The following is a 26,359-nucleotide window of genomic DNA, read 5'->3' as shown; positions in this document are numbered from 1 at the left end:
TAGAATAAGTAATCATCAAATGAAATTATAAATGCAGATTTATAGTGAACTATTTTCGTGTTTTATCTAAAAGTATGCAACAAACCTCCGGAATAAGTTTGCAGTAAGGTCCCATGATGCTGTGTCTGCGGTGGAAGCGGTTCAAGAGCGGCCAACGGCAGGGTGGTGGGCGGCGGGGCGCAGCGGGCGGCGCCGGCCGCGCGCGCGCGCGCTCTTATTTAACGGCCGGCTGCCGGCGCGGCGGTCAGCAGTGTGCCGGGCCGCCGCAGAGCAGAGGTGCCAGACGGCTCGCATACGAGCACAGAGGGCCGCCGCGCCCCCGCCCCGACGCACCCCGGCCCAGGCCACGGTCGGACTCCGCCGGCGCCCGCCACCACTCCAGGTGAGTCGCGGGAGCTCCGGCGTGTGCTCTCCTGCCGTTTGTGCACGAGCGGACGCTAAAACTCAAAAACAGCTTCACAATTCTGTTTACATCACATACATAATCCTCATAATGCTACGAATAACTTCATTCAACATAAGCGCTATGAGCAAGAGGGTAACATATATATTAGGTGCAACCATGTGCAACGATTTAATACTGACAACTGGATTGAATTAAAGACATAGCACTAATCCTTCATACGCAATCATATGAGCACTAAAAGTCAGCCCGCTTTGAAAAAAGCAGTTTTGATAAATGCGTCTCTCGTTATGCTAGCATCCTAGTGAGCTTCATTCCTCTTTTACCGAAATCGCAAAAAAACTTTTACTATAATCGAACAGTTCCATGGGTAAAAATCCGGCCGTCAATTATAGTTGTTGAGCTTCTTGAAGCAACACTGCTTAAAGGGACCCTCCCACCTTAACATTAGTTTTGAGTTGAGATAGCCAAGTTTGCGGCCAGGCTCAGAAACCACCATTTATCCTGGTCGCAACCCCCGCAGCTTTATGGTGTTCAAGAAATTTCTTCCCTTTACTTGCAGGGTGGGACCAGCGTGGTCCCTATCTCTTAACCATTACGGGAATCTGATGACGTCATCAGGCTTTCGAAGGTCCGTTAAATGTTTGACTAAAATGTTTTGTAGCACGCGGTGGTATATGCTGCTTTGCGCGCAACAAATGCCGCACTTTCAAATAAAGTCGCTAGGAACAGCGGGGATCCCAAAAAGTAAACAAAAGTAAAAGTCTAATATCTTGAAAACCGGTGAATATTTTTCGATGAAATTTGGTAGATATTCGTTTTTGCTCTTTCTGAACCGAGTGACATCACTTTCATGCCAATTCATTAAATTTTTTGAAGGTGGGAGGGTCCCTTTAATTTTCATGGCTAGACATGTAGATAACTCCTGGCTCGCATACAGGTAACCTGATAAAAAGTAATGAATATAAACGTTTCGTCACAAAACTCTTTTTGCTCAGTTCTTCGCTATGTCTAACGTCTTTAGCTGAATTTGATGGTAGGATGCTTTACTGCAAGACCAGTTGCCGTCGCTTTCAACATTTAAAACCTTGGCCGTTCAAGGGCAGGTGTCGGAAATGTGAATTTACTTGTTCCATAGCCATTCAATTAACTTATTTGGTCCCTGATTCTCATTAACATTAAGCTAGTTACCTGCTTAGTGATTAAATATTTCCGCACATTTTGCTCGCCAGGCTGCAAAATAAATACATTTTCGCATTTCACACTAAACAACTGCACCTTACCGATTTCAATGAAACTCAAACGAACGTTTTCTTGCATAATAGCTATCTCCATTGGCAATGGTGATCATGAAGAGAAGATACATGATGAATCAAGTGTTTGTTTACAGGCGTTTTCCTTTGAATTATGCCAAGGCATGGTGAAGGTATATGTTTTGCTTCGTTTTTATTAAAGCCAATAACGGCAATTCAGTGTACTAACACTGAGTAAACCTTCCCGCCTAGAATATCTCACTGCGGCCTTTTCGGTATATCACTCGAAGTTCAGACGGCTGCTAACAGAAGACGATTCGGCCCCGTGCGACCCGAGTGGGAGAATCGGAGGCATGGGTTCATTTCAATGAACTAGAAAACAGATTCGCAACATAGTTCTCCTACACGAGGCAGATTGTGGTGAGGTGATATTCAGGCTACTTCAGACTTGGCCGCTTTACATTAATTCATTTGTATGAGGCACGTGTCCAGCTTTCGCTCGACAGCTTTTTATCTCGTGCATGCACAACACGCATGCTATTAAAGGTAAAACAGCATACAAGATTTTAGATTGTACTATTCATTGTACGATTATAATGAATACGCATGAGTGCATTATAATCCTTTTAAATTACAAAAAGTATTAAAACCGATTCGCGTTTCGGTGAAAGAGGGCACAAAAAGTTGAACTATTGAGCGTTGACTGCATAGAGATCTTATATACAGAGATGTATATAAGATCTCTATGGTTGACTGCCCGTGTCAGAATATCCCTGATTCTCTCTCATGTCGTGACTTCTAAAAGCCTGACGTTTCCTCGTCATCTCATGCTACCGTGATGATTGTGACCTCTGGCCAGCGGATAGCCGCCGTCGCACACACGGGGCTAATTTTCCACCGGGACAGTGCGCACGAGGGATCAGCCGTTCTCTCCCGTGTACCGGGCGTCTGCGGCCCTTCCATCCGTCCTAATCTAGCCAAATTAAAGAACGCCCGACTGCAGATGTGGTAGTTATGTCGAGCAGATCGGACAGCAGCGGCGACATCCGCGCACGACAACATGCCCGCCGGGAAATTGACGGTACAATTACCGCGGTGTGGCCTACAGCACGGACAAAAAGGGCAGACGTGCGCACCGCGGCAGAGCAGCAAATAATATTTCAGGCTGGGAAAATTCAGCATCAGGGCCTGTTTGCTCCGGTGTTGCCGCGGCTAGTTGGGCAGTTACGGCTGTGGATTCCTGTAAAATGGCACAGGCCTCACTACCCGGCAAGCTGTGGAAGCCACTTGAGGTCCTGCCAGAAATGGCAGAACAGTGAACCACTGCGCTCTGCGCCAATACACTCGTCAACACTGGCACATCCAAGGCTTCTTGAACGGGGATCGAGTTTATGGCATATTGTTGAGAGTATCTTGCATAACCAGACCTCATCCAAAGCCTCGTAAAGTAACGGCTGTTGTGAGGAAAATCAATATCAAGAAAAACGACTTACAGTTTGATAAGTTTATTGTCTAGCGTCTCTAGTAAAGTATCTACAACCGTACGACAAGGTCTTCAACATGACCGTAGTGAAGTTAAGTCAATGAAAAATGGGTTGAGATAGAGGCATTGCAAACACCGTAGTAATAAAAAAATGCATTGGCAGCTTTTGCACGCACTTACTTGCTTAGACGTCATCGAAAAATTATCTAAAGCCAAATTTTCTATCGTCGGCTCGCTGGCCCAATGCATCTATAACGGCGACGTGGGCGTTCTTCGCTTATGTAATGTTTTGAGTCAACACTGCCAGGCACGGCGATACCTATGTGCCAATAGGGCACGGCGTCAGCAAATGTCATTCACTGATAGCTGACGGGTGTGAGCTATTCTGTTTGGCCAGCCATTAGTCCGCTATTATGATTGCGCTCATAAAGCTGTTAGACATCTGGTGTAATAGCTGCACAGCAAAAAGCGAAGCCGTATTTTATATTTATCGGTGAGTAAAGGTTCAACACTGTTTCTGAAAATGCTGACATATTTCTCCCTTTTTATTTTTAATAGTCAAATACTCAAATGCTTTAATAGACAATACTGATTGTCAGATGCCCTAATTAACCAATAATCATTGGAAACTGATATAAGTAAGACGCGGTCATTGACTTACAGTTAACCCGCGCCCAGATGGGGTCTGCCGAGCAACGCAGTCTGATGGGGGGGGGGCCATTTTGGCCCCCCCCCCTCAGATCTCGAGAACCACGCAACATAGCGACAAGCGGTAAACGGTGTTGGATAGCCCCAACGGGGAACTACCTTGTGACCCAATTTCATTGACCTCGGTCAAACCGATGACGTCACAGGTCAGGTCAAAGGTCGAATTTTCACCGTTTACAGGCATTTCAAGAAATGCGTTGTAAAATCGAGTAAAATGCATTTCATTGAAAATCATCGGTGGAGAAATGTTCTTCAAACACATATTTTGCTATTTGAGGTCACTGATACCAGGTCAGGTCACAGAGGTCAGGTCACTGGGGGGGTCACAATATGAAAGTGTCGTGTGATGCATGTTTTATGGTCCATTTTACATGACAAATGCGATGATGTGGGTCAGACAGACTTTAGGGCCAGCTTAGGTCACGTTTTGGTCAAGGTCAGGTCAAGGTCAGGTCAAGGTCAGGTCAAATTAGGTCAAATTTCAAAGTTGATATTTTTGCATAAAATGGGTATCGATTCGATGCAGCTCGTCACGGGGAGTTCAATGGTGGTCTCCGTTTTGCGCTACGAGGTCTAGAATTGCTAAAAATTGAGTTCAAAAATTTGACGTCATCAATTTTTAACAGTTTTTTTGCTATAACTTGGCCAAAAAAAGAGGTATCGATCTAAAATTTGGTATGTATATCGAAGAGCGTAGGGACTATCACATATATTCCGGTTTTTTCGAAATTCGAAAAAAATTGGAAATTTTATGAGTTTTTCTAAAAAAATCAATTTTTTGATTTTTGGGGGTCAAAATCCCAAAATTTCGAAAATCCGAGACAGCAGTTTTGTAGCGCCGTCTTTTCTCTACACAACCACATAAAGAACTTTAAAATTGCTTGTTAAGTGTAGAATTGGTGAGCGTTTCAAGATGTCATGTTTTTTGCTCATTTTTGCTCGAACATGACCTCAGTTTGACCTCAATAACTCCTGACCTGAGGTGACCTGTGACTTAAAATTTTGTGTGAAGGTGTCAAATTGATGCCCGGTAAGGTACCCAAAATTTGGCGGCGCTGCGCGCCGCCGTTTTCTCGCTATTTAAGAAAAACCACAGGGGGGGGCAAAATGGCCCCCCCCATCAGGGCGCGGGTTAAGACTCCACCTAAAATCGAGACGCTCGATGTGTCCCCCACCTCAAGGGGAACAGTTTTTGGACCACCTGAGATCAAAGGAGCCATGCATGCAGAATTGGGAGGCGCGATCCTGTTGCTGCCCACACTCTGGTCTCAGTAAATGTCCACACACTGCTCTCCAGAAATGACCCCACACTGTGTGGACACCTTCTGTGAAGTGTGACCCAGAACTTCAGCACCAGATGCTGCAGCTCTCAGCCCTTGGGTGACTGACCACACTCTCAGCGTCCTCTCCAATCCAGATGGAACTGCGGTGCTGTACAAACCACAAACGTCTGAACTGCCCACAACACAAACGTGGTCCATGTTGGCGGAGACAGCTGGCATTATGCAGCCGCTTCTGGGGATTTTTTTTATCCGGATCCGGCCGTTTCGAGTGTTCATTATCATCCCATCGAATATTCCAAGCCGCTGAAGGGCTTTGAATCGATACGGATAATTTCGTTAGGAGTAAAATTGCGCCATCTTGACTTTTTTTGCGTAAACTGTAGAAATACATGGTGCATAAAGGTCGCACGCGCTAACACAAAGAAGAAATCACCACACCGTTTCGTGCATAAACGTTAACAAAAGCCAAGGAGCATTTCCTTTGAAAGTAGTTGGGATATGTCAGGGACTGTGCATATCTATCTACTCAATTATAAGGAATGTATGCATGGACCTTGCTGAAAATCAAAGATAAGCCTATCTTCAGGCCCATCCATCAAGCACATACAAAGCAATTTTAGCTTCAATAAATACTCATGACAGCGAGAAGAACAAGCAAAACATGTTTTCAAGGTCAAGATTGTCATTCTCAACAATTATCGTCCTGCCAAATATCTTAAACTCGACAGTTTTTATGTACTTTTTGTTCTCTGACTTTGATTGGTCGATCCGCAAATATCATGAGGCTGGCCGACTTCATGGCAAAAGCTTCCAAAATCAGTATTTTCCGAAATGGCTGGCTCATTTCACTCACTGGCTTGTCTGGCCCTTGCAGATGACCAGCGGTACTAGCCTACATTCACTGTTCCGAAAAAAAAATCATAAAAAATTCAAAAAAATTGTATCATTTTCAACACAAGAATCTAATTAATTGAATAGTCTCATCGTTTGTGTCAAACAAAATCATTTGCATCTTTCTGCAGGTGTCATATAAACTTCCTTTTTAAGTATTATCAACATTACTGTCAAAATTGAGCTGCTTATAAGGGAGAAATGAAGCGCGGTTTAGACGCGAATAAAATTAATAAATATTGCTGAAGCGGGTCCGAGCTGTCTTAGCATTATAGAACCATTTCAACCTCTTCCCAGTTCTCCCACCCTCAGTTCTCGCTTGCATTTTATAGTGTTTCCATCAGTGCAGTCTGTTCTCCACTTCATTCGTCGCCGAAGCTAACTCCATACACCTTGGCCGTCCCCGACACAGCCGGCAGCATAACACACCACTCTAGATTCAGAACTATTGCAAAACAATGTTTATCAATAGCGGCTGACGGCCAGCGCAACACTGACTGCTCCAGTGTTACCCGGGCGTCAAAACAAACCAGCTGCAGTCTAGTGCCCGGCGGCTCTGCGGTGGTGTCAGATAGGCGCGTCATTAGTTGGATAATAATAGAGCCAGTGTGAAACATAGGCATATGAAGTTGTTGGCATTGTTGGAAGGAACTCTAAATCAGTCAAAGTAATACAAAAGATGTATGTTATTTTTTCATCTTCTGTCTCCTAACGCGTTTTGTTCAGAGTTTCCTTTCCACCTAAAATGAATAGCCCGTGTCTTTTGTCGAACATCTCGTGACAACGCCGTGTCTTTTTCCACCTAAAGTGCTCACCGCATCCGCCGCTCATTCTACCCATATTCATGGAGTCATCTCAGAGAATCGGACGTGCCCTGCGGTGGCGACACCGGTCAGGTTATTGACCGAACAACGGCAAGGCAGCGTGTAGTAGACGGCTGTCACAAAGCCAGTCTGCTCTCTGGGTGAGGAGCTGTTATCCTAAAAAAATACCGAACATTTCTCTCTGAATCAGGTTTTGCAAAACCAGCCTGCCCCCTGGATTGCAATGTCCATATATTCGCAGGCCCATCTGGGTTAGGTGGGAGCAGCCATCGCGCCAGTCGCAGTCTCCGGTGCCCGATCAGTCTCTCCGGCTTCCCTCGCCGTTCAGTCTCCTCTCTGGGTCAGGTCAGATGACTCGGTCACCGGTCACCGGTCAGTGCCCCGGTCTCCTCCCGCGGTACCATCGGTCGTGTTGTGACCGGAGCGGACCCTTCTCCCAGCGGAGAGGGTCACGTGCCAGGTGAAGACGCGTTACCGAGTTAGTGCCGCCCCCCGCCCCCCTCGGTCGAGAGGGAGGGGAGAGGTGGCGCTTCTCAGAGTCGCTACTTCTCTGATGAGCGGAGGAGCCAGAAGGGACAATTAATTAACAGCTCGTCTACTGATGAACGCTCATGTCGAAAGTATGAGGACTATTAGTGGTTAGGTGGCGGCACCATGCAAGAAATAGCATGGCGAACAGAATGACCCCATTTAAAGAGAACGGATTGCAATATTCGTGCAACAATGTATTGGACCTGTAAAAGCTAATTGCTTGCAAATAGTTATATAACGTGAATGTTGTGAGGAATTCAATTAGAGGTTTGAGCGTTCAGGCAGCACATTGCTAGCGAGATTCGTTCATGGTATCGGGCCTGAGCCAGGAAGTATACATAAAGAGCAGCCAGGCAGCCATTAACAAAACACCTCGATATGCGGATCTAGAAAAGGCAGCTTATTACAGATTACTGTACATACACTACCTATCGGTAAACATACCAGCGTTGTCTTATGGGTTAAGCCTAAGCATCCCCAGTAATCAGTATCTTATCTTAAGCATAACGCAGCTCTTGTATAAATAATGAATAAGAAGCCAAATCAGTTCAAACGACAGCACCCAAACAGGGAATTCCCGATCATATATAGATGTGAGCATTGGTATTAGTCTTACAAACACTGGTGGTATAACATACACGTCTGAACCCATTTATCGGCACGCACGTCGGTCTCTCTTGCCTCGCTATGATTAATAACGACAGGGTAATTTCACAGACCGGATGCTCATCAAAATGGCACGTGGTATCACGTTTACGTTTTCAGATCGATTTCAAGCATAGCTAGCTATATGATAGATACCTATTACTGCCCTGCCCAACATTTGGCGCATTTGGCTATCGCAGGCCTGAAAACCAACAATCATTGTGCAGATATTCTTCGGATTGCTTCCAAGGCAAAAAATACAGAGTTTTCTATTAAAGGCTAAAGCTGTGTTTTTAATCCTCCTTAGAGAGTAAAGTGATCAGAACATATACCGACAGCATCCGCATATGCAGTCATAACCTTCAAAAATACCAGTGACAGGCACACCTCACTTCAAGCTATTCCCCTTACGGCTGCATCAGTTGTAAGATTTTTTTTGCGAGCCTCGTGAGGCAGTAACACTTCATGACCCATGGACGCCCGAGGCAGCGAGCATCTGATGTTTGAGGTCGTGCACCTCAGGAGCGCTCGGTCGACCTTGATTAAAAACGTGCGTTGGACGAGCCGTCCCTGTATTCATAACGGCCGGAGGTCATTGGCATCAGGTAATGCTCAGCGGGTGCTTAACCACCGCTTCAGCAGCTAATGACAACAATATGGGTTATTGCCCATTTCCAGCAAGTTTCTTTGAACGTTATTAAGAACAGGTAATCAGAAGCCGGTATGAAGCATGTCACAAAAACTTCCGCATCAAATCGCAGGCTTTACTTATCGTTTGAAAAGCGAACTGATTTCATTTTAGTTGCTTGAAGCGATGCTTGGAGCAAAGCACAACGCAAGTGCATTTAACATTCTTAGACGTTGGTCTATGATAGGTGCTACTGCTTATATCCTTTGTTCTGTGCGAGCAATAACTAAAACTTCATAAGCCGAGTGTGGTCTCATTTACAGTACCTACCTTGGTACCTACCTACCGTCTCTGGAATCCATGTTTTAACAGCAGCTAACGATATTAGATATTTTCTCGTGATGAACATGGCTCCTGGAAACCTTTAAAAGATAGGATGAGGATAGGTTTACGTCCTACGTTACAACAAAGTCCCAGTGATACTCTCCTATCCTCGGTCTATCTTTACAGTCATCTCGAGCCTGCTGAAACAGCGCCTGAACTAAAGATAGCTCTATTTTGCTCCCCTGAGAATTAATAAAGGGAAGTTATCTCATAAGTTTACTCCTTGTTTTATTATTTTATTTAAATCCTATCCTACCTCACCACGAACCTTATCTTGTGTTACGTACAACCTAAACATGTCATGCAACTGTAATTGTCCTTCCGGTATTCGGTAAACGGCAAGCAAAATGGATTGACGGCTGAACCATTCTATACCACGCTTTTCTGCTGCCCCTCCGATGCAATCGTATTACTTTCCACGCCAATATCCATCCGAGGCGCGTTGCTAACTTTGACACATCTCAGAACCAGCCCTGACGTGTCCAGTCGTAATCCAAAATAAATTCCGCGGCTCGAATTCAATATCGTGACTGACTCGTCTCTGAACGCGGCCTCCCGCCTGCCGACCAGCGCCTTGTCGAGACCCACCCGTCTCGCCACGATGCACGGACTCATCTCGATGACCTCTTCCCGTCACATCACAATCACACGTCTCATCTCGTCACAGTCTCGTCGTCTCCACTCGTCTCGTCCTGCCCATTGACTCAAGACGGGCACATTTTGAAACGGCGCGCCCCTCGGCCGTCCCGGGACAGCCTGGAGCCAGTAACCGATCCTGAAGCTACTCAGCCCCACGCAGCTGGGAGACATGGGTGGGCAATTCCGGCGCCGGCGTCGAACACGGGTGACCGGGCTCGCTCGCCGGTCGGACATCTTCCGTCGCCGGTGAACAGGGTACGGCTGAGGCCGAGTGGGCGGCTGCCGCGGGGGGTGACACGCGCCTGGAGCGAGGGGTAGAGGTCGGGGTGGGACGGTGAGATGGAAGGCAGTGCGTGCTCATGACAGGCATCTGTGATATTATCTAAGCAGAGGGGTAATGCTCGTCGGCGTCAGAAAAGATAATTAGTGCATTTAATTGTTTCTAATCAATAGCTAAACCCCAGCCGCAAAAAGAAATAATATTTCCCCTGTGAAGTTGGATGCTGAAATTCTACGTTTTTGTGCTGGCTTCCCGTTAAATGTCCATTTTAAGCCTTTGAGAAGTCACACATATTCATCGTGTACCTTTCGGTAGTTACGACACCCACAAGTTGTTATACCGACATTGACCTCAAGGAACGCATTCAAGTCACCCCAGCCAGTCGTGAAAGCTGTGACACATTGGCTCCGAGGGATCACTGAGGTTCCCATATACCCCTCCAAAAACACATTCACAGTAGATGGGAGTGTGGGCATCAAAACATCTCCAAGTCGGCCATTGACAGGGGCTCAGTGAGCAGCCTGCGCTGCTCACAGCGCCCGTCCAACGTTGTCAAACAGGAAGACAACAAATCGCTCATCGTCCGGGAACGGGCAAAACATGCGCATTCTGTTTGCCCTGGTGGAACGGTAATGTCAGATAGGGGAAAGGAACTACGCACTTATCGACAAACACTTTTCACCGAGTTTGCAGGCCATTACCAATAAATAGCTATAGAATGAGGACATATATTGTCCGATCCACAAATCCAGCGCAGTTATCGAAGATACACCTACTAGAGGATAGCGATTTCTCACAACTGCTAATACTTTACAATAGCGAATGCAGAGTGGAATCGAGCGTAATGTTGAGTGTGGAATGGTGCAGTACGTTTTTTTTTTTTGCAGCCGAAAGCTAAACTTTCCCATCCAAAACAGCCAGTAAAAATGTACACGACTACACCCATTCACTATCCTGTTTTCTTAATCTCGAAACTTGTCATGACTTACACAAACCTTTCCTTCAACCGATAGATGCAGATTCCCCTTCAGATAACCATCAGCCTGTATCGCAGCAAGTCAAGCCGCCGGCTGACGCGCTGGTGGGCCGAACATTCAATTATGCAAAGCATCTGCAGCATTGGTGAGAAAGTCTTTACCGTCAGGTCAGTGGCATTTCGGTGGATTTTGCGGCTGGCTGTCTCAGCTAATTTGACATGTCGGGTTCATAATTCAGGCTTGCTTTCTGGGACGGCTGCCAGGCGCCGTGAGACGGCGGCTTAGCCTCGCCTTTGCTGTGCGCCGCAAACGCCCCCAAAGTGGCACGCTAGCTGTGCCGGTGGCAATACGGGCCCGCTGACCGCGGCCTCCGCTCTGCGCCAGTTGATTCTTGTGTCGGCCGACGGCGGAGACTCATTTCGCACTGACAGCTGCGATGATTGATGAAAACAGGCGGATCCGGGCGGCGACAGAGACGTCAGAGCGGCCGACCCACAGCCGGCGACAGAGACGCGAGGGCACACGGACCCAAGCAGTGACTACAGAAAGCCCCGGCAGAGACTGACAGACCAGACCGGGCAGTGAGAGAGACGTCAGAATGGCCGGTCCGCAGCCGGCGACGGAGACGCGAGGGCACGCGAACTCAAGCAGCTAAGCAGCTACAGGAGAGACCAGCCCGAACGGCTACTGAGACGCGGTGGCAAGCGGATCCAAGCAGCGACTAGACCAGAGTGGGCGGTAACACACATGTCAGAACTGCTGATCCCGCGCGGGGGCAGCGGCAGAAATGTCGGGACAGGTGGATCCAAACAGCGACAGAGACAGATCGGACCGCACGGAGACTGAGACGAGACGAAGTGACTCAAGTAGTGACAGAGACAACGATACCGATCGAGTCTAAACGAGAGGCGCTCAGACAAGCCAACCCGGGTAGCAGCGACCAGAATGACAGAAAAGAAGGACCGCGGGAACACTAAGACGATGATACAGCGCGGCATATGACTGCTCCGATTGCATGTCATCTAACCTCACTGTGCGGGTCAAATGTAAATGTGAGCCCCATGTGATTGTGACAAGATAACACGAGACGCAAGGCAGACACACTGTAAAAAAAGTTTAGCACCCATGTCAAAAACCAGCACCCTATACCTGCTTATTTTAAGCAGGCTAAATTAGTACTGAATTTTAGCACCCTTTTCGAAAAATAGCTCCCTGTGCCGGCTTATTTTAAGCACCCTAAATGGCTGCAACCATTTAGGGCGCTTAAAATAAGCTGGCACAGGGAGCTATTTTTCGAAAAGGGTGCTAAAATTTAGCACCCAGTTAGCCTGCTTAAAATAAGCAGGTACAGGGTGCTGGTTTTTGACATGGGTTTTTACAGTGCATTTGTGAGATTTATCTATCCTTGTTGACTGATTTTACTTTAGTGAGTACTGAGCATTGAGCTTGAGTGATACGCCAAATATACATGTTATCTTTAGAATGGAAGTACATATGCAACTATATAAAAGTGACGGTACAAGTTTGTGACCACTCGACGTTCACGATGCTGTTTGTGAATGAATCTTCTGAACTAATTTTCTTCAAGCACTCCGCAAAGCAATTGGTTTGGACTTGGAGGGAGGAAAGTTTGAGTTCGTTTCAGCGATGTACCGAAGCCCGCTGAGTTTGTTGGGTCTCCAGTACAATGGTGTCTTCTCTAGTATTTCCCGTGGCTGGCGGGTGTCAATACTCCCAAACGGTGGTGTGAGAACTGTATTAGCCCGCGCCCTGCTGGGGGCTGTTTATAACGCGACCTGGTGGGGGGGGGGGCTATTTTTGCCCCCCCCTCGTATCTCCGAAACTACTGGACGGATCCGCAAAATTCAAACGGCGTTCGAAAGGCCTGTCAAATTTGTCGGAGGAAACCAAATTTTATTGACCTCGGGGTCACCGATGACGTCACAGGTCAGGTCAAAGATGAAATGTTTCACCGTTCACGGGTCTTCTAGGGAATGCGCTATAACACCGAGGAAAACGCATTTTGTCGAGAATCAGCGATAGGGCGTCAGTTGCCTAGTACATATGTTGCTGTTAGAGGTCACTGGTCATACCAGGTCAGGTCACAGGTCAGGTCACCAAAGGTCACCAAGGGTCACCACATGAACCCAACTTTACTAAGGTTGTGCGATGCATGTTTTATGGCCAGTTTTTCATTTCCAACTCAATGGTGTTGGTTATAAGACCATCAGGTACGGTTTAGGTCACTTTCTGGTGGAGGTCAGGTCAAGGTCAGGTCAAAAAAGGTCAAATTTCAAAGTTGATATTTTTGCATAAAATGGGTATTGATTCGATGCAGCTTGTCACGGGGAGTCTAACGGTGGTCTTTGTTTTGCGCTACGAGGTCTAGAATTGCGGAAAATTGAGTTTGAAAATTTGACGTCATCAATTTTGAACAGTTTTTTCGCTATAACTTGGCCAAAAAAAGAGATATCGATCTCAAATTTGGTATGTAGATAGAAAGCGGTAGGGACTATCACATATATTCCGGTTTTTTCGAAATTCAAAAAACTTTTTTGATTTTTCGGCTATTATATTCAAAAAATCTATTTTTTGATTTTTGGGGGTCAAAATCCAAAAATTTAAAAAATCCGAGATAGCAGTTTTGTAGCCCTGTCGATTTTACACCTTTCGTATTTCTATCATTTTTCTGTATTTGCAAAGCTATAGGCCTGACAGCTCTTCCCGCGAAACCCTTTTTTGGGTCGAAAACGGCAGAACATGACGTCACTCTGACGTCATTTCCGGCCAACCTATCATAGCCTTTGGAAAAAAATTTTTGGTCACAATGTGTAAAATTGATGTCCGGGAGGGTACTGAAAGTTTGGTGACGATCGGCGCAGTGGTTCTGGAGATATATCGAAAAGTCTGGAGGGGGGGGGGCAAAAAATAGCCCCCCCCCACCAGGTCGCGGGTTAGGGACTTTAATTGACACGACGACCACTAAGTATGTAGCTGATCACTGACCACACTGACTAATGAATGCTGACCACCACTAACCACTGTCCACTGTTCATTTACACAATACCTACACCGACTAAGTGCCCTTCAAACAAAGCAGGCAGTCCAGTTTACCAGTGCATCACTTTCGACAAACGCCAGTGGCAAAACCATTTGCCGGGACCAGCAGCAAAACCAGCCGATAGATGTGGGCACATTTATCTGTGCTTGACGCGGCATCATTTTATGCCTGTGACTGATGGCTGCGATTTAGCGTGGGCCAGCCAAACAGAGCAGGAAACATGACGCAATCGGTGTGAGTTGGGCTTGTTTAACTGGCGCATCCTTCTCGTTTGGCTGTAACGGAAGAGCTGAAGTGCTTAACCCTATTCCTGGCGGGCTCCGCCGGGACAAGAAACTGGCGGGGGGGGGCCGATTCGGCCCCCCCTGAGATCTCGAGAACGAAGCAAGATAGCGACAAGCGGTAAACGGCATCGGATACGCACGGCCAAGATCTACAATTTTTACTAAGGTCATTTTCAGGTCAGGTCAAAGATGACGTCACAGGGGTCGAAAAAGTCAAAATGGCGGCACTAGATATGGAGAGAGTTTTTCTCGAATAACTTTCGAATTAGTCAAGATAGGAACAAACTAAGGGCATCATCGTGATCCTCTCGTCAATCCGCATCGAATGATATATATGTTGACCTCGGAAGGTCAAGGTCAAAGGTTGACCTCAGGTCACGTGACCTCGAGGTCATCATGTATATCATTCGATGCGTCTTGACGAGCTGAACACAATGAGACCATCCACGCGTCTGTATCTTGTTCCTGTACGGAGTTATTGGCCAAAAACCTTTGGTGACCTTTGATGACGTCACATGACCTCACAGCTGCCCAACAGCAAAACAGACCTCAAGGTAGTGAAGGTTGATCGTATATGAAGTCATGTATGGTATATGGGGCCATTCCGACCCGTTTTAGTGGTAAAAACAGGGAGTTGATTTTTCCCCCATTGACTTATAATGGGGAGGTCGCGAAATTGACCTGACCTTAGGTCACCGATATCAAAATTCCGAGATATACAAATTGCACATACTGGTACCCTAACTAAACCCTAAAGAGAAGGAATTGATCGGTCAAAAACTCTAGCTCTGGCGTGATTGCAAACTTTTCTGAGGTAGCGTCACCAAACCGCCTCTGGTGACCTGACCTGAGGTCAGATCAACTCAAAATTTTCAGACATGTTGCGTAGAAGCCTTTTAGGAAAAGTCAGAAAATTTGAGCTTCCTAGCTCAACGCGTTTGGGAGATATAACCAAAAAACCTCAGGGGGGGCTCCTGAGGCCCCCCCCCCCCGCCAGGAGTAGGGTTAAAGGCCAACTTAGCTTGTTTTGTCTGCGCGTAACGCATACTGTTCGGTGGCGATAAGGCAAAAATGGCAACGTGTGCCCATTACATCGATATGCGCATCGCAAACGTGTCAGAATAATTATTTATGCCGGCAAATGCTCTAGGCACAGAAAGCACCATGTGTTATATTTATTGTGGTAGAAATAAAAAATGAAAGCTCAGAACTCTGAGCAGCACATCATTGCTAACTTATTCACATATTTGCGATCTTATTATTGCTAGGAAAGCCAAAACAACATCTAGCATGGACCTAAATAAGGTTCGCTGCGCCGGGAACACAATCAGTATGACAGCCCATCACTTTTTGAAGCACAGTATCATAGAAACTACGAGGCTAATAATACCGTCAGCTTTATGTAGTTACGAATAAACTTTGCAAACGACAGCGAGGTTTCCTTATAAGGTAAATACCAAGTTTTGCTCTATAAGCTTCCCAATGTAAAGGCCTGGTTGATGGAAAACACAGATTGTTCTTACTACCACTGGTCCACAAAGCACCAAAAACAAAAGCAACAATAGTTTGGGACGGTGTACGGCCCTCCACCCGGAGCCGGACCGCTACTGAGCGCAGGATAATATCGGGACTGTTCGATGGATATCGGACATCGGTAGGTAGCCGTATCGATGTGTACCTATGGGCTCGCTCTTTTGTTCCTTTGGGTGATGCGTGTGTGGCAATTGGCAATGCGCGTATATGGAACCGGGTGTCTGCTGCTGCCCTGGAAGGATGTTTCACTTTGCTGTGTAATTGCTTATCAGGTGGTGGTAGTCAATTTCACTTTAAAAATTGTATTAACTAGAATAAAAAGATGCTTTCAAAAACATTGTACAGCGTACGAATAGCAATACAAACGCACGTCAAGGCAGCGTACCATGCAATTGACACCTTCATGAAACGGAATGACAGCCAGTCTGTCCTCATTCCATGTCATGAGCGGAAATAATGTCTGCCCCTGTCTTGGAGCTGTATGACCGATCTGCCCCGTGTCTTTGTCTGCAGCCGGAGCAGCCTTGAGGACACATGTCTGCTGCTGTCTTGGAGCTGCCTGATCGATCTGTACTCTTTTGTCTTTCCAGCCGGAGCAGCCATGTGGACTCCGTGTCTGCTGCTGTCGTGGAGCTGCCTGCTGCTGTTGACGGTGCGCGCTGGATCGGCAGAGGCTGAACAACCGCAGGCTGTCTCGGCAGATAAACGCGACTGGAACGCGCTTCACGGCAACTGGGGCAAACGAGACCCGTCAGAGGTATGGATGACGGTGGGGGGGGGAGGCAAGGGGGTCGAGTGTGACCAATAGTTACACATGATATGGCCTGAGTTTCAAGATAACTTCCAATGCAATGCTTCAATTCTCAATTCCAAACCACTGAAAAAGAATTGGTTTCGCCAGAACCTACGAATGAACTTTTCCACTTGCCCACTGTCCATCCTAATCCCTTTGCCACATGGCCGTAGAGCAATTTTGTAGCCAGCACCGGTTCCCGGCGGCTCGTCCTTTCCCTGCCATCAGCATGCACGGCGGGCGGCAGACCACGCTCAAGGGGGTGCCTGACGGCGACTGCACGGCTGCGGGGTCGGATCAAGATGACAGGCTGTCTCCGTCAGGTGACGGAGACCGGGAGATGTCTCAGAGCCGGGAGACGAAATCCTACTCCGTTTACAGTGGAAAGAAATGGCTCACACTGTCTCTAATGTCTCACTGCTCCATGCTCGCAAAAACGGAGAAATCATTCACGGTTCGTTAGCAATGTGTGCCATCTGATTCAGACTGTCGATGCAAAGCATAGAGAAGCCTGCGAAGCAATTAGCCGCTGAATAGAAAATCAAGTGAACCAATATGCTTTATCGTAGTCTACGATTAATAATTGAAGGTAGTCATACATTAACATGTACTTTTTGTCTATTGGATTGAATCATTTTAATGATTACGATCAAACACATGCGCTTTGGCTTGCTCGCTTACGATGACGATGCTTGCCTCGATGCCCACATTGGTCTTACATCTATCGCTATAAACCGCACTTGAGAATTTTCGCTTTTATCGTGTACCTACTTACAGCACAGCAGTGGTAGTGCTCTTAAAATGTATCTTGCAATGCATATGCAAATGATTTAGTGGTGATGTTTCTCTGTCTCCCAACGACTTAAACAATGAGTGCTGATTTCATAAAGCTTATCAATTTAATCAGAAGCTTTGGTGCTTCCCAGTTTGCCCCATCTGTTCCCAATCTAGACAAGGAGCTCCATCGCAGTTGCAATATTTCATTGTCGCAATACTGACATTCCAGAAGAATATTGCCGGTTTGTCGTGCCTATAACGGTCCCACCGGCACAGCAGACAACCCAGGCAGATGCCGGGTGATACGCCGGACGTCCTGAGTCGTAGATGACGCCGGTAAAGATACCAGTGCTGCCGCACCGGCCTGCCTTTGATTATACAAGGTTGCACGAAACGGATAGTGCTACGCGCATTGACCTACATCTTCAGCTTCAGCCTATCCCAGCAGGATCTTCTAATCAAAAGGAGAAAATTATTCTTTCTCGTTCTGTCTAGGTCTATCTAACAGCTACTAAGCATAACCATTAACCAATGCTCCTGTGCTCAACTGCTCAAGTATTTTCGATGAGCCCAAGGGATTAGGTTATTTGTTCTGTTTGATACTTACCTTGAAGCCAAGGAAATTTGACAGTTAAAATAAGCATGATAAAACGTTTTATACCATCTACGTCCGTGCTTTTAGCTTCAGTACAGTGTCTGACGCGTCTAACACGCGATGTGTTTTGCAGCTTCAAGTGGGCTTTTAACGTCTTTAGCTTTTCTATTCCGATAAGAGTGGGACCTGACACTAGCCATTAGAGATCCGTTTTGAGACCATTTCAAAATGCCGCGTGGTGAAAACAAAGGCGTAATGTAGCTCTACAGCTTAACTAAGGTCGTACCGCTGCTCGGCTTTACTTCGCTCACACCAGAAAGACATTTACAATTTTCCAGCAAGTCAGCTCAGGCCCTAGCGTCTGGGCAAAGTGGAGAGGGACTCAACCTATGTGTACTTTAAGCCGGATATCTTTTGAAAATAAATTGGTTGAAAGTATTTTTGAGAAGTGACAGCAGATAACTTATTCCAATTCAAGTATAATATACAAATCCACTAATGAACGATACAAAGTCATTTGCAATCCTAAGAGGGCTCAATTCGACACGGTAACAAAACTGACTCTTTTCTATGCTGTCAAAAAACGGTGCGAGCGACTTTAGCGAGTGTCATTTGAGCGAACGTCATTTGAGCGAACCATTATCAGCGAATGGCAATTCAGCGATTATCAAGTTCATCGATTATCAAATATAGCGATTATCAATTTTAGCGAAAGCTATGTTTCAGCGACATATATTTCGTCGACTACAATTTGAGCGACTGTCAGTTCAGCGAAACACTTCATCGTCCTGTAACGGTGGATTTTTTTCTTTTGCGAGCGTATGCGTACGAATGTTTCCGGAATTTCTCATGGTTATCCGGTACTGGATGGCGGATGTCGCGCGTTCAAAGGTCAGGCATTGAGCTCCAATTTTAATGCTACATTTGTCAAAAATTCCAACGGTTCAATTTCATCCCCCCCCTAACCCACCCTGCTCTTTGTCAATAATGGTGACCAAACGTTTGTTCAGAGATCAATATTGCTTGTGCTTTTTTTTCGCGAAATTGCCCCGCTTGAAGTTGGATCAGTTCCCCATGTTGTAAAATTTGTTCTTGCCCCAAGCACCGTACGAATTTCCAGATATTTGGGTGAGGTCCCTGAAACATAGACTGGATTCCCCTGTGCCATCTCTCTACGAGGGGGTATCGAAAAGTTCTGATCATCACCATGAATTAGATGTGATAGAAATTTGATTTCTTTACATAATGTTCATTACTCCTTCACAAGTCACCACACACGACCGCAAACTTATTGCACCGTTTCTTGAACTGCCTCAGGCGGTCATTGTAGGACCTTCGCACTGTCCCGTAAATCACTGCTTCACCTGATCAATGACGTCATTTCTGTCCTTAAATCACCGGCCATACTGTGGATTCTTCATCTCCCGTAACAATCAATAGTCAGTTAATACCCGGTCAGGTGAATTTGTTAGATGCGGTAGGATTTAATGTCCACATCCTGTTGTTCCTTCAATCGCAGCTCAGGACGAATGGGCGGGGGCGCTGTCGGTGAGGGTAAACATCTTTCTTGGGCTTTTTTGCGGCGATTCTGCTTGAGGCAATCTTGCAACTTCTTCAAAAGTGTGCAGTAGTGCTTGCTTATCATTATCCGACCATCATCAAGACAGTCGGTAATGACTATCCTACACCAGATCCAGAACACTGATAGCATTGACCTTCCATATCGGCTTCTGCATCTTCGCCTTTTAAGAAGGACAGATGTGCCGTGCTTTAACTTCCTGATCATCTTTTTGTCTCTGGATCATACACATAGACCCAGCATTCGTCACAAGTCATCAAATGATCAAAGATGTCTTCAATTTCCTAAAAAATGTCTAGTTTTCGTTTCTAAAGGCCAAGACGCATTTTTTCTCTTGAACAAAGTAGACACACGAACTTCTAAGCGGGCTGACTCCTTTGTCGTCTGTAGTTCTTCGCTGATAATATTTTCTGGCACTGCCAGCATTGAGACCTTTCTGTTGCACAATCATCTGAAAGGTCACACGACGATCTGAAAGGATGAGGTCCTCCACTTCCTTCACAGTCACCACCTTGTCAGTCACTGGTAGTCACTCACTTCTTGACTCCCCTGCAAAGGCCATGCAACCAAGTTGAAAACTATTTCTTCATTTCCGGTAAGTGCATGAGATGGGCTTTCCTCGCCATGAACTTATTTCACGTTCTTGATGTATTTTCTCAATGTGATACCGTGTCAAATGCATTGGTTGGATGACGGTTCGGTCCTCAATGGGCCCAATACTCATCTTTTTTATTTCTAAGTCTCTCCTACATAAGATAAAACCACTTCTCAGGATTTTCTTTGCGGGAACATTGTTCTTGAGAACCAAATATAATACAAACCAAAAATTATCAAAATCGGTCTATATCTTCTATGCGATGATCAGAACTTTTCGATACCCCCTCGTATGTAGTTTGTTATTGGTCCTTGACATTCCTTCCGTCGCCCTATCTCTCACGTTCCGCATTTTCAATTCAAATTTTGCCCGCCTCCTTCCCCTCCCATGCACCCCTTGTTGGTCGTCCAATGTACTATGTTTCTTCAAAATTCAAATGATACGTAAAGAGGTGCAATAATTTCCGAAAAGTAGCAAATGATTGACTTTCGTCGCGTTCGGTCATTCGCTGTAACTGCATCGCTCAACTGGTCTCCCACTGACCACCATATGTTCGCTCAATCTGGACTCGCTTATTCTGGTCCTCGCTAAAGTTGATAATCGCTGTGATTGAATTCGCCGACTTGACAATCGCTGAAAAAGCCAATCGCTTAAATTGATAATCGCTGAAAATGTTTCGCTCAAATGTCGTTCGCTGAAATGACGTTCGCTCAGGTGTCGCAGAACCGTCAAAAAAAAAAAAAAAAAAACTGCGAAGCTGAACGACACAACCTTCTGCACAGTCCGACACAGCAAATTGCATCGCGTTCAAAACAAGTCTTTCGAACTCAGTTCAGATGATAACAATCCTGATGTTCAAGGATGTACATGAAGGTGCTGAAAGATAAAACATTAACATGGAAAAATAACAAAAGGCTTCTCTGACAAGACAAAGGTAAACTATCCTAAAACATATCGTTAAGTGATTCGACATTCTTGCATCCCTTCATCACAGATAGAAATTAATGATCCGACCAGCTGAGAACTCATGCCGATATAAAAGCTGAAAAAGTCTCATCTGCGGGCAATGACCCGGTCTCATACCGCTACCTGTCCGTCTCTCTGCGATACCCATACATTCTCTGTGTCTATGAGCGCGGGACAGCTGGCATTTCCCACCATTAACGGCCAGAGACGGCACATCAGCACTCACCTGTCCTGTACCACACTGGCTGATACCCGAACATATCTGGCTGAGTATATCGGTTCTTAGGCGCTGATATGCGACATTTGTCATGTGTTACACGGTATTCAGAGAAGAAACAATGCTCGCATGTGTACATATGCGCTGCGTATCGGTGGTGTGATCCTGGTAGAAGTCTGAATATGTGAGGCGTGTTGAAGCGTGATAAATAGGCTTACCTGAATTACAAACGGAAGCTCTCTCTGTTGCGCGCTGCGCCGCCAAGCTGTGGGCGTTTGACGCTATCTTGTAGGGACAGTCCTTTACTCGAGATCGGCTAGGGCGTCTAGTGTAACACTGGCTGTTTGTTGCCAGCTCAAGTAGATGAGCCCACTAATTTATTATGCTCAGGACTGGCGGGGGTATATGTCATGCTACGAGATGCTCAAATTGCATCACTCTGTCAAAGCAACTGGTCAGCTACGCTTGCACTCCTAGACATCGTAGACTGCCTGAGATAGCTTCAAGCGCTCACATAACTTGACTGCGACCCCACAAGCACTATAAAAAATAAATTTACATCATGATGTCCAAGAAAAGGAACCACTCACGCAGTAATGATGTAACATTTCCAAGAGGAACCGTAGCGCTATGAGCTGACTATCCTTCGGTTAGATGGCGTTGTCGGCGACGCCTGCGAGGTATGCTGTACCGCATAGCACAACGCCCGCTAGCTGGCTGCGTTCCTTGTGCCGCGCGCCAAGCTGTGGGCGTTTTTTCGTTGGATTCCCGAAGGCGTTCCTTGTTTGGGTTGGGCTGCATGGGTGTGATGAACCTCGCCAAAGGAACGATGCTGTACTGAGAGCTAGAAGTCCTGCCCACCATGCCAGGCTCCCAGCGTCTATTCCCGAGATACAAGAATTCCCTGATCTCCCTACATGCCCCATCCCCAAGGACAGGAGTAACTAGCAATTACGGTTTGTCGGCGATCCGGGGAACATAAATAATGCACTCTAACAAGAATCATTGAAACGCCTTCGGGAATCCAACGAAAAAACAAATGCGGGCAAAATGACCTGTAAATTGTACCATGCTTATTGAATTACACTGACATTTTGATCAACGGCAGTGATGTAAATAACCACACACTACATGCGGATCTTATCGCTGAATGTCAGCAGATTTGTTAACATTTTTGCGAGTTCTTAGTGACAATGTAGGCATGTTGGTCTGTGATATATAATAACAGTACAGTCTGATCATGTTTGACACTGGTACTTATCTATGCATTGTTCCAGGAACTCTTCTACGGAATGCCTATAATTATTTCAACAGTAATGAAAACAACAAATAATAATGGCTCAACCAGCATCATTTGAAGTAAATATGTGACACAACACACTGAAACGGGACCTGTGCATTGTGTAGGTAGGTGGTACCATTTACCTCAGTCATTCGATGGTGAAGGCCATTGCCAATGGCTAACGGAGGTCACGTTCTGCGTTTCAGGTCACCGGAGACCCCGAGGATGACCGGGAGTTGATGCGAGAGGTCGCCAAAGGGCTGGTGTTATCTGCATACGAGCCGGAGGATAAGAGGAAGTGGAACAGCTTCACCGGCTCCTGGGGCAAGCGGGGGGCCAAGTGGAACGGCTTCGCTGGCTCCTGGGGAAAGCGGTCCAAGTGGAACGACATGGGCCCGTCCTGGGGCAAGAGAGCCAAGTGGGAAAACTTTGGCGGATCGTGGGGAAAGCGGAGCAAGTGGGACGACATTGACGACGACTCCTTGGAAAAGCGGGCAAAGTGGGACAACTTTGGCGGATCCTGGGGCAAGAGGAAGAACTGGGATAACTTCAACGGCGCCTGGGGCAAGAGGAAAGGCTGGGACAGCTTCAGCGGCGGATGGGGCAAGCGGTCAGCGTGGAACAACTTCGGCGGCTCGTGGGGCAAGCGGTCCGTGTCGACGCCAGAGCTTCAGGAGGCTGCGGGTGAGTCACCACGGAGCCGCGGTCCGCGCACACCCCTGAGCTACTGTAACGGCCGTCAGTGGAATGCTTTACAGAAACCTCAACACGTCACTAAGCCCTAACTATTTTTGTGCAGGGCTCATTTTAGCCTGACATTTTTCCTCTGCTGCTGAGTTAACAAATGCACATACAGCTTTTGCCAAGAAGGAGATACGTTAACTTTTGTACCATATTACTTTTCTGATGATGCATGAACACAACTGCATGCATGCAGCATTGTACCTGCTTTGACATTTGAGTGACGTCCTTTTTTTGCCAGAGGAGACAAATTTTAGTAGAATGTGTTGTAAGTGTGCATCCCGATTTTTCCTTGCAGATCGTTTAGAAAAGTTTATTGTAAGCCATTACGAACCATCGCCAGAAGTCGAGGTATCTTCTGGTGAAACACAAGCGAAGAAACGAAAAGATTGGACACAACTCAACGGCATGTGGGGAAAACGGTCTTCACCAAAGGTATTCTGCAATTGAACAAAGTGAAACTATAGACAGACACCATTGGCGCCATACGCATACACTTAATAATGACACCTAAATCGTCAGAACGCGGAATTCATAAATGGTTGAAGAAGAATAGGTTGCATTGTTAAAATGTATTGAGGTAACGGCTGGTAGGCAGAACAACAGGAACCTCATTATGTCGACATGTTTCTGACAAAATAGTTCAAATGTTCTTTGCAAAATATTGCGTAAATTAAGTAGATCTGCGTAGCTCACTTTTTCTTTTGCTTGTACTCTTTTCAAATGTTTTCGAGCTCGATAATAGTTATCTCAGTTCCTGCAGAAACGACTTATTTTAGCTGTGCTTTGGCAAACAGTCGCCAGCCAGCAAGAATAATCAAATAACTTGGAAAAGAAACATTCAATCAAAGTGCGACAGTCACCGGCGCAAACATTCGGCGCCTGAAGAGTTCTGACCATGCATGACAAAAACGTTTTACCGAACTCTTTTGCTGTCAGTCACTTCAACGCGACATATTGTTTTGTGTCGTCAGTTCACGTAAACCTCTTTTGCTTATGATTTTGTCCACTGCAGCGACATCTTCAAAGAACGCCTGCGGGCGGTTGGAATTAATAAAAAAGCATACGTGTAATATAATAGGAACGCCTCATTTTCGCCATTGCTTCGAATCCGGTCAAAACGAAACAGAGTCTTTAACGTTTTCACATCATCAAAAATATTCCAATAACCACGCATATGCTGTATGCTTTTGTCTGTACTTCTTACACATGGGCAAGGATGGGCACCAAAACGAGTTCTGAGTATAAATGCGACATTTTGAAAGTGTGTTTTTGAATGTGTGTACGTACATTGCCCCTATAACCCTATGCTCTGACCCTGGCCGTCGGTAGCCTCTATTCAGGAGCTGTTCCTCCCCTGGAATCTCTGCGCTCGCCACTCCGCTCAATGTCTGCCCCATCTCTGTCTCTGTCTGTCTCACGTCTCTGTCTCTGTTTTTGTCTCTGACTCATGTCTCTGTCTCGCAGGCGCTTCTGCTGGCGTGAGGCGCTAGGGCCACCCACAAGCCAACCTCCTACATGTCATGACGTCACTACCAACCATCCCGGCCACCGACCAGCGGCATGACGTCATCGCCTCTGACCTGCTGGTATGACGTCACGGGTCCGGCCGGCTCGGCAGCCGTACAGAAGGACGTCCACTGTGACGTCATAGTGACGTCACTGGATCAACACGTGGCGTCGTTAGGGGTGACGAGCCGGGCCGAGACGAGGCGTGCCGTGTTCAACAGCCAGCGGAGCGCCTCGTCAGCCACATTCTATGCATAGCGGATACGTTTGTTCTGTCAGCACCAATCATAGCCCCGAATGGTGCTGACGTCACGCTTCGTGGCCGACGGCAGAAATTCATGACGGCATGTACTGGCTGTCACCGTTTTCAATAACTTGAACAGATTGTCAACCGTGAAAAAGCGTTATTGAATTGCCATAGCTCGTGAAACTGAACAAACTGAACAATAAACCATGTGATTTGAAACTTGATCATGTTTTGACGAAAAGGTTTGAGATGATTTATGACGCTCTAGGTATCATGCAAAGGTGTTTTATTTACTTCATTCGACAAATAAAGATTAAGGTGAACCAAATCAACACTTCCCAAGATTTCACATGAACAGACGTTAAACGGCAAGCACAAGCACTGGCGTGACAGCACTACTTTAGCTTTGAGATGCGCTGACAGATCGAACGAGGCCAGGTCATAAGTATGACGTCACAGGTAAACATGACGTCATGTGTGCCAGCAGGCGTGAGCCGCGGTCACGTCGGGTGACCGTCTGAGTGACATCAGGACCTGTTTTACGGGCACCTCCCTGATCGGATGCCAGGAGCCGCAGGAGTCCGTGCCACTGGTTGTGTTGTGTAATACTGTAATAGCCAAAGATCCATTCGTTTCATGTGCTGGGAGCATGGCGCGAATGAAGTGGAATCACTGCATAGTTTTATTCTTCCTGGTGGTCATGCGCTATGTCTTATATCTATCTTATGTATTTCGAAATAAATGAAAATAATTTTGTGGGAATCTTTGAGTGATTAGGGACAGAGCAAATCGATCTTCAACCACATCTCAAGTAGCAAAGGAACACTCCAAACATTACTCAAACATATTTTCGCTACTTTTCTTCTCACTGAACTCTTCCTTTGGCCAAGTTGTCACCGTCTTCCCTCAACTTCTAACATCACTGAGGTCATCACCATACCTCTCCCATTCACTATGTCGGCTTTCGTCCATTCCCACTACATTCCTCTGCCCCCACATTTTGACCACCTCCACTGCGCCTGGGGTTACGCCTCCACATCGGCATGGCGGAATACAAACGATGGCTCATAACTGGCGTCAAATGACCGCCGGCGCCGGTCCTGACACGTCCCCGCGGTCACTCAGCGCCATAGGTCACGGTTCTGAGCCTGCCACCGCAGCCGAAAACTGGGCATTAGTGTGATTTGTTGGACTCGCGACATTTTCAGTGGAATTCTAGTATGCGTCGTAGTGCTCACGTCAAGTCTTCAA

General features: G+C 46.5%; 1 protein-coding gene across 2 annotated transcripts; it reads left to right on the top strand.

The window, feature by feature from the left end:
• Positions 1–222: 222 nt before the first annotated feature.
• LOC122394086 (prothoracicostatic peptides-like) lies at positions 223–25,330 on the top strand. 2 transcript variants are annotated; one of them, XM_043390672.1, is made up of 5 exons: positions 223–382; positions 16,398–16,564; positions 22,818–23,295; positions 23,651–23,787; positions 24,820–25,330. In XM_043390672.1, exons 2-5 carry the CDS (start codon positions 16,409–16,411, stop codon positions 24,835–24,837), a joined length of 789 nt encoding a protein of 262 aa, XP_043246607.1. In that variant the 5' UTR covers positions 223–382; positions 16,398–16,408; the 3' UTR covers positions 24,838–25,330. The 2 variants fall into 2 exon arrangements, with proteins under 2 accessions (XP_043246607.1, XP_043246612.1); XM_043390677.1 differs by lacking the exon at positions 23,651–23,787 and having other exon boundaries at positions 253–382.
• The last annotated feature ends 1,029 nt before the right edge of the window (positions 25,331–26,359 follow it).

The sequence above is a fragment of the Amphibalanus amphitrite genome, unplaced genomic scaffold (assembly GCF_019059575.1).
Source record: "Amphibalanus amphitrite isolate SeventyFive unplaced genomic scaffold, NRLGWU_Aamphi_draft 000025F_arrow, whole genome shotgun sequence".
NCBI lineage: Eukaryota > Metazoa > Arthropoda > Thecostraca > Balanomorpha > Balanidae > Amphibalanus > Amphibalanus amphitrite.
Note: the sequence above shows the minus strand (reverse complement) of the source record. Positions and strands in the feature narration are given on the sequence as shown.